This window comes from Triticum aestivum, chromosome 4A (assembly GCF_018294505.1).
Source record: "Triticum aestivum cultivar Chinese Spring chromosome 4A, IWGSC CS RefSeq v2.1, whole genome shotgun sequence".
NCBI classification, from domain to species: Eukaryota; Viridiplantae; Streptophyta; class Magnoliopsida; order Poales; family Poaceae; genus Triticum; species Triticum aestivum.
Genome location: NC_057803.1, coordinates 592,590,745 through 592,597,368, shown reverse-complemented (window position 1 = coordinate 592,597,368; position 6,624 = coordinate 592,590,745). Strand labels below are relative to the sequence as shown.

Genomic DNA, 6,624 nt, shown 5'->3' with positions numbered 1-6,624 from the left:
TGGGAAGAATATGAATGTTGGGTTGTATCGGTTTTCTAGGTGATGTGGTGCCACTTAGTTCAGAACCAGTCAAAAACACATAGATGTTTGTCTTTTAAATGGTTTTGAGAGTTGAGGGTGGAACTTGGACCAAACTGAAGTCAAGGGTTGTAATTGTACTTAGCCATATTTTTTTTCCTTTTTCCTTTTATTTTTCGATTATTTTCTTTTTGAGTTTTTTGGAAATTTCGTTTTTTTAAAGAATTTAGTTTTTTTAATGTTATGAATTTTAAAAAATGTTCATATTTAAAAAAACATTCATAAAATTCAAAAAAAATGTTCTTAAAAAATCACTTTTTGAAAACAACCAATATTAGTTTTTTTATAGGAAAGAAAGATTGAACACTGAAAACCCCAATGAAAAACAGAAAGAAAAAAATCGCTGGAAACCTTCCTTAGAGTTGCTTTTAGAATTGGGCCTGCGCACGCACGTCGACTGGGGCAGGGACTTTGGGCCTTGCTTTTAGAATTATCGAAACAAGGCCCATCTGACTGAAACTCAAATAGGGTTACAATACAGGCCCACAAGATAGCAAACCCATCCTTTCTATATATCGCGTCCTCGCCACCCCCACCTCTCTTGCCCTCTCTTTCCCCTCGCACAATCGCGGCGTCGGCGGCTGCGGCGGAACCTCCCCGGCGATCACCGGACTCACCCCGGCAGGTACCGCGCTTTCCTCCCTCCCCACCTGTATCCGCGTGCCCACGACAGCGTTCGTTCCTACGCGTACGCGTGCTTGCGCGGTCTTTCGCCGGAAGCCCTAGGTCTGCGGCGCGGGCTTAGATCCCCGGCGTATTCGGCGGGTTCCTTGCTGGTCCTCCCGGGGCAAACCCGCGGTCTTCAGTTTTGACTCCTGAAGTCTCATCGCCCGCTGGAAATATCGAATCTTGCCCCAGAGAGGCTCGTTAGGCTGTTCATGTCACGCTGTTCATTAATCATCACGCTGAATCAACTGTACTAGACGTGGCAATAGGTTGGCTGACGCCGCATTGTCTGGAACTTGCCACAGAGGTTGTTTGATTCTTGGTATTGAAAACCGTAGAAAAGATTCTTGTGTGCTAACTTGCATGCAAGTCCACGGGAAATTTTGCTTTGTCTTCATGGCAGCCATGGCAATCACCTAATAATCCTTCAAGAAAATTCATGCATTATTCCCGTGGTGCGACCAAACAATGAAATTTTGCTTTGTCTTCATGGCAGCCATGGCAATCACCTAATAATCCTTCAAGAAAATTCACGTATTATTCATGTGGTGCGACCAAACAGTTTATAATGTTAAATTGTTACCTTCTTCGGTGTTTTCAATCTACGACTTAACATGCCATAGCATCCAACTCCTACATTTTTTAACTGTCTCTGTGTTTTTGGAATCCTCAAATCAAAGAGGGCCGTAACATGTCATGTGGTGTATGTAATTACAGGCAAAGCAATGAGGAGGTACAGTCCCCAATACCGGAGTCCCCCAAGGAGGGGATATGGTGGCAGAGGTAGAAGTCCCCCAAGGAGGGGATATGGAGGACGGAGGGAGCAGGGTTCAGGAAGCCTCTTGGTCCGCAACATCCCATTGAGCTGCAGGTAGAATTACTGTGACATGGATACAGCTTTCCTGATGACTTCGTTTTTCACGAAAGAAGAATATTTCACTTCTCAAGGTATTTACCTTAGTTTTGTTCTCTTATCTGTGGCAGGCCGGAGGATCTACGGGTTCCTTTTGAAAGGTTTGGTCCTGTTCGGGATGTGTACCTGCCAAAGGATTATTACACCAGGTAGGTTTTATGTACTCGCACAATTTATTTGCAGTTGGCAAACAATTTTTGGCCTTGTTTCCCATGATAATGTGAAATATAGAAAAATAAGGACTTGAATGCTTATCTACATTGTTGTTGCATAAGATTGGTAATCCCAGCCTTTTTTTCATGAAGAGATGTTGTGAGCATATCTTTCAGATTTGGTGTGATTTTGGTTTGCAATCATGTTTGTGCATTAACGTTTAGGCCCAATGAAAATACTCTAGTCATTGCAGTCTGTTCATGTGCTTCGGTGATTAATTTTTGTCACTAGAATGTGTGATTAACCAATCTGGAAATGCTTATATTACCTTGTCTTGCGTATTCATCCATTCCTATGATAGTATCTTTTTTCTGAAATAATTGCCAGGGTAGTATTGGTTTGATGCAAAGTACAATCCCTTGATTTGTTGAAGAATGTTTTTTATATTCCTAACAATTCATTTGCTTGGCAAGATAGAGTCTTGTCCGAATGAAGAAGTTCTTCTATGAAGACAAAGATTTGATTTGAGAAAATTAGTTTCGTGAAGAGAAGATAAAGAGAGTTGTATTGGGTAGTCCATGAGAAGATTAAATGAAGCGAAGTTCATTTGAAGTACTTTTGAGACTTTTCAAACATTGAGGAACTTGAAGCGAATGATTTTACGAAGATGCTCTTTATGAGGATCACCGTACTTAGTCATTATACAAGAAATTTGTACAAGAAACTTGGATACTAGGGCCTGGACATGTAGCTGTGTTTTGCAACACTTGCTTCATGTTTGATGGAAAATGTGTGTAAGTTGTTGACTGTGCGTCGTCAAGATTCATAGAGGGCACACTGCATTTGAACTGTGATGGTAACATGAGAGGCCCACACACTCTATGAATACTTCTTGCCCTCTTTTTTGTCTGTTATCCCATTAATTTCATTTATCCTACTTTGTCTAATGAAGTCGTTATACGCAGGGAGCCCCGAGGGTTTGCATTTGTGGAGTTTGTTGACCCTTATGATGCCTCTGATGCACAATATCACTTGAACCACACAGTATTTTTTGGCCGAGAGATAACTGTTGTTGTTGCTGCCGAGTCACGGAAAAGGCCAGATGATATGCGTAATAGGGCTAGAATCAGGTATGTTATTCCATTCTTGTGAAATTCTTCCTTATCTTATGTTATGTGCTCATTTGCACTGGTTACTTCGCAGGGGGTATTCTGGTGAACCTGAAAGGCGTCATTCCCGTTATGGTACTTTCTTATCATTAATGTTGTATGATTTGCACTCCTGCGTACTCTGAAATGCTAATCCAGAATTCTGAAAGCTTCATTCTATTAGGCTGTTTATTTATCCCAGTTTAGACCTTGCAGTTGCATGTAGATAGAACAATTTAGATCTTTTTGCGGAGAATGCATTATCTCTGCTACACCTAACAGGTTGCAACTTGCAACCCTGCAGTTGCAGGAAATTATTTATTTGTTCTTAGCGTTCATATAATTGTTCTTTTGCATAGCATGTGGTTTTGGTCCTTTTGCACCCTCTAGTTAATGTAACATTCAGTACATTGCAAAGAAACATCAGTTAGATGGAGGCTTAATGAACAGAATGCTACCAGACATGTAACATATGCTCACCAGTAACTGGTAACTGCTTATTGCAGATTGCAGAAGAGTGAAATCTGCAGTTTGCTGTGTTTTGAATATTTTAAATTATGTATCATATTATTTTTCCTGCAGTACCAGTTACCAAATTATTTATGTCCTCATGAATTTCAGGGAGGTCTCGTTCCCGTTCATGTTCCTACTCTCCTCGCTATCGGGGCCGTCCTCGGTCAAGGTCAAGGTCAAGGTAGGTCAACAGTAGGTCAAGTATTTTTGCTTGTCATGTGACATTTCTAAAGCTATTCCCCTATCATTCATCAATCCATCCACTCTCTGCTAAATATTTAATTATTTTTTAAAAGGTCATACTCTCCTGCTCCAAGACGGCGAGATGACTACTCTGCTTCCCCGCCAAGATCACATCACACACAGTCTCCTAGGCGTCTGCCAAAAGGACATGAAGAAGACGAGCGGAGATCCTATTCTCCTGCTGGTAGAGGTGGCGGCGAGCGTGATGCCAATACTAATGGAAAGTAAGTGCTATTTTTGTCATGAAAGTAATGGATGTTCTAGGTTTCTAGCGTTTCAAGTTTACTATGTAGCTCTACTGCTTTATGAACTCCATAGCTAATTGTCAGCACCAAGTTCTAGTGTTGTGAAAGAATCAGTATTCTATATGCCACTTATCTACCTCTCCCTTATTTGCTTTATAAACTTTGAAGCTAATTTGCCAGCACGTGGAATTCTTGTTTTGTATTTCTTTTACATGCCTTTGAGCAATGCTGGATCCACCTTTATTTTCCTTTAATAACAGCTGTTTTTTTTTTCATATGCCAAATTGTTTCTAATGTACACTGCAGATATCTTCCCTTGATCTCCTTTAGCAACTGCTTTTGCATGCCAGATTGTCTGTAATGCACGCCACAGAGTTACCCTATGAAATTCTAGTCAAGCCGCATCTCTTTAGTTTTCTCTCGAACCCAGCATCATAAGAACTGTACATCCACTATATACATTTTTTTTGTCCGCTACTTCTGGAATATGCACGTACCTCTCTCATACAAGGCCCTAGAGTAAACCTGTGGTCATATAGTGAAAGCTCTTCTCATTGGTTCTATGTTCGCAGGAGGTCACCACCATCTGACATTGATGGATCACCTCCACGCATCCGGAGGTCACCCAGGCAATCCTCAGGATCACCCGTGGGGTCGCGCTCAAGGTCCCCTGAAGCTTCTCCTGCCCGCAGCGACTGATGAAATTGGTGCCTCCCATATTGCCGCGTCTCCCACAGCGGCGCGGCCATCTCTAGCTTCATTGTCTGAGTAAAACCCATCTGGGATGTGTTGGCTAGTGTTGCGGTGCCTCTTTAGTTAGCAGATATGACTGGTTGGCTGTTCTTTTGCTGCTTGGTGTTGTTGAACCTTGTACCATGGTAGTGTTTTAATGTGAACTGAGCCACAACTGAGCCACAATTGTGTTTGGATTTGTGATTTTAAATGCATTTTGAATGCCTTTAACTTGCTCCATGAATAGCTTATCCACAAAAATAGATTAAGGCATTCATTTTATTTGTGTCGATTGTGATACACAATGCTATCGGATCTTAGAAGGATATCTTTTGTTTCTTTGTTAGAATAAATATTTTGTTTGGAGGTAGGAAACCAAAAATTGCTTTTGAAAAATTTTAAATTTCATCAAAAATCACATTTTTATGTATAAAAAAAATCTGAAAAAATACAGATATACATGAAGGCATAAAACACATGTGTGTAAATTTTTAGAGCAAAATACGTTGACTGCCAAATCTAGGGCATTTTAACACATGAAGCCATGATTTTTTTTTACAAAACGCATTTAATTTTACACATACACATAACATCCTTGTTTACTTGCACAAATTTTTTTTGAAATTGGAAAGTTGGAGTTCTGATTTTTTTTAATTTTGAGATCCAGTGAGCTTGGTCACCAAACGTCCGTTTCTTGTAGGAAGCTTGATATATTGAGGGGATAAACACCAAGAGATGCAACCCAATTCCTTTTTAATTTTGTCATCTATGCTTATTGTCCAATTTGTCTATGAACAAAATGGCACGAGAGGGTGTAGGATCAAAGATATTGCTAAGGCCTTGTTCAGTTATGCCCAACCTACTGATCCTATTCAACCCCGGTCTGCCCTATAGGAATCTTCGGTTAAGGCCGGATTGGTTTGTTACCCTCCCAAGCCACAAGGAAACTGTCGGGAGCCAGCCCTCTTGTCTCACCCTGTGGAAGCAAACCTCACTCTGGCGGCGCTAGAGACGAAGGGCAGAGAGCGCTACTGGAGGAGGCGACCCCCCCCCCCCCCCCGGGTAAGTGGTGAAGATCGTGTCCAACCGGAGGCAATCGCATCCAGCCATAGTGGCGACGACCCGGAGTAGCGGCGAAGCGAAACCAAATCATCGCCGTGCCCCCTCCCCTCTGCTAGGGTTGCCTTTTTGTGTGTGTTCTTGATTTCTACTAGAGTAATTAATAGCTTCCGATCTCTGACCAAATGGTAAATAGTCTTTGCGAGATGACTAGTCTTTGCACATGCACTTAGATGCTGGAACTCATTGGCTATCTATTTGAGTACAAAACTTTTTTTTTGTCCTTTGGTGTTGCATATCTCACCTTCAATACCAATGGAGTTTGAGTGGTGAGCAATGGGATGGATATATGGTTGTATGCACGAACAAGAGCTCACATGGCACTAGAAACATTATATGACCGTTAATTATAATATAGTAGTGTTTTTTATTGTTGCTGCTTGTGAAAAAAAATACAAACAAGCCCTTGACTTTGCAGGAAGAACCCCAAACCAAGATAGTGAGATGCAACAGGGTCCTCAAACCCCGCTTGGATTCCACCTCGCCATCACGGGGACAGAGCCACTCGGAGTGACGAGACTTCCATAGGAACAAACCACAACCTCTAAGTAAATAGTGCACTGCTTCCCTATAGGCATCTGGGCTCGGGAGGAACATGGGTGGCCGTCCTTCGGCCAGAGCAGCCACTGGATCGACAAAGACCTCCCTTCAATCGCTGAGGCTAGGCTTCAACAAGCGGTGTATCTTTGCTTCAAACTCTGGCGGTGATGAGCTCGTTAGCCATATCAGGAGCTCCCACTCTGGCGGCGTCGGAGACAAGGGACAGAGAGCGCTACTGGAGGAGCCCCCCCACCCTCGGTGGTGATGATCATGT

The 6,624-nt window shown here is 42.2% G+C and overlaps 1 protein-coding gene across 2 annotated transcripts; it reads left to right on the top strand.

The window, feature by feature from the left end:
• Window positions 1–579: 579 nt before the first annotated feature.
• On the top strand, window positions 580–4,877 carry LOC123087284 (serine/arginine-rich SC35-like splicing factor SCL30). Of its 2 annotated transcripts, none has more exons than XM_044509255.1 (8): window positions 580–703; window positions 1,462–1,615; window positions 1,729–1,806; window positions 2,776–2,940; window positions 3,014–3,054; window positions 3,580–3,646; window positions 3,768–3,938; window positions 4,532–4,877. In XM_044509255.1, the coding sequence occupies exons 2-8, from the start codon at window positions 1,470–1,472 to the stop codon at window positions 4,656–4,658; spliced, it is 795 nt and encodes a 264-aa protein (XP_044365190.1). In that variant the 5' UTR covers window positions 580–703; window positions 1,462–1,469; the 3' UTR covers window positions 4,659–4,877. The 2 variants fall into 2 exon arrangements, with proteins under 2 accessions (XP_044365190.1, XP_044365189.1); XM_044509254.1 differs by having other exon boundaries at window positions 3,580–3,652.
• Window positions 4,878–6,624: the final 1,747 nt, after the last annotated feature.

Bases quoted from the DNA above. Each gene is read 5' to 3' on its own strand.
- LOC123087284 (XM_044509254.1), top strand. From the start codon at position 1,470: ATGAGGAGGTACAGTCCCCAATACCGGAGTCCCCCAAGGAGGGGATAT. The intron at 1,807-2,775 runs GTAGGTTTTATG...CGTTATACGCAG, and splicing joins CCAAAGGATTATTACACCAG to GGAGCCCCGAGGGTTTGCAT. The intron at 3,055-3,579 runs GTACTTTCTTAT...CATGAATTTCAG, and splicing joins AAGGCGTCATTCCCGTTATG to GGAGGTCTCGTTCCCGTTCA.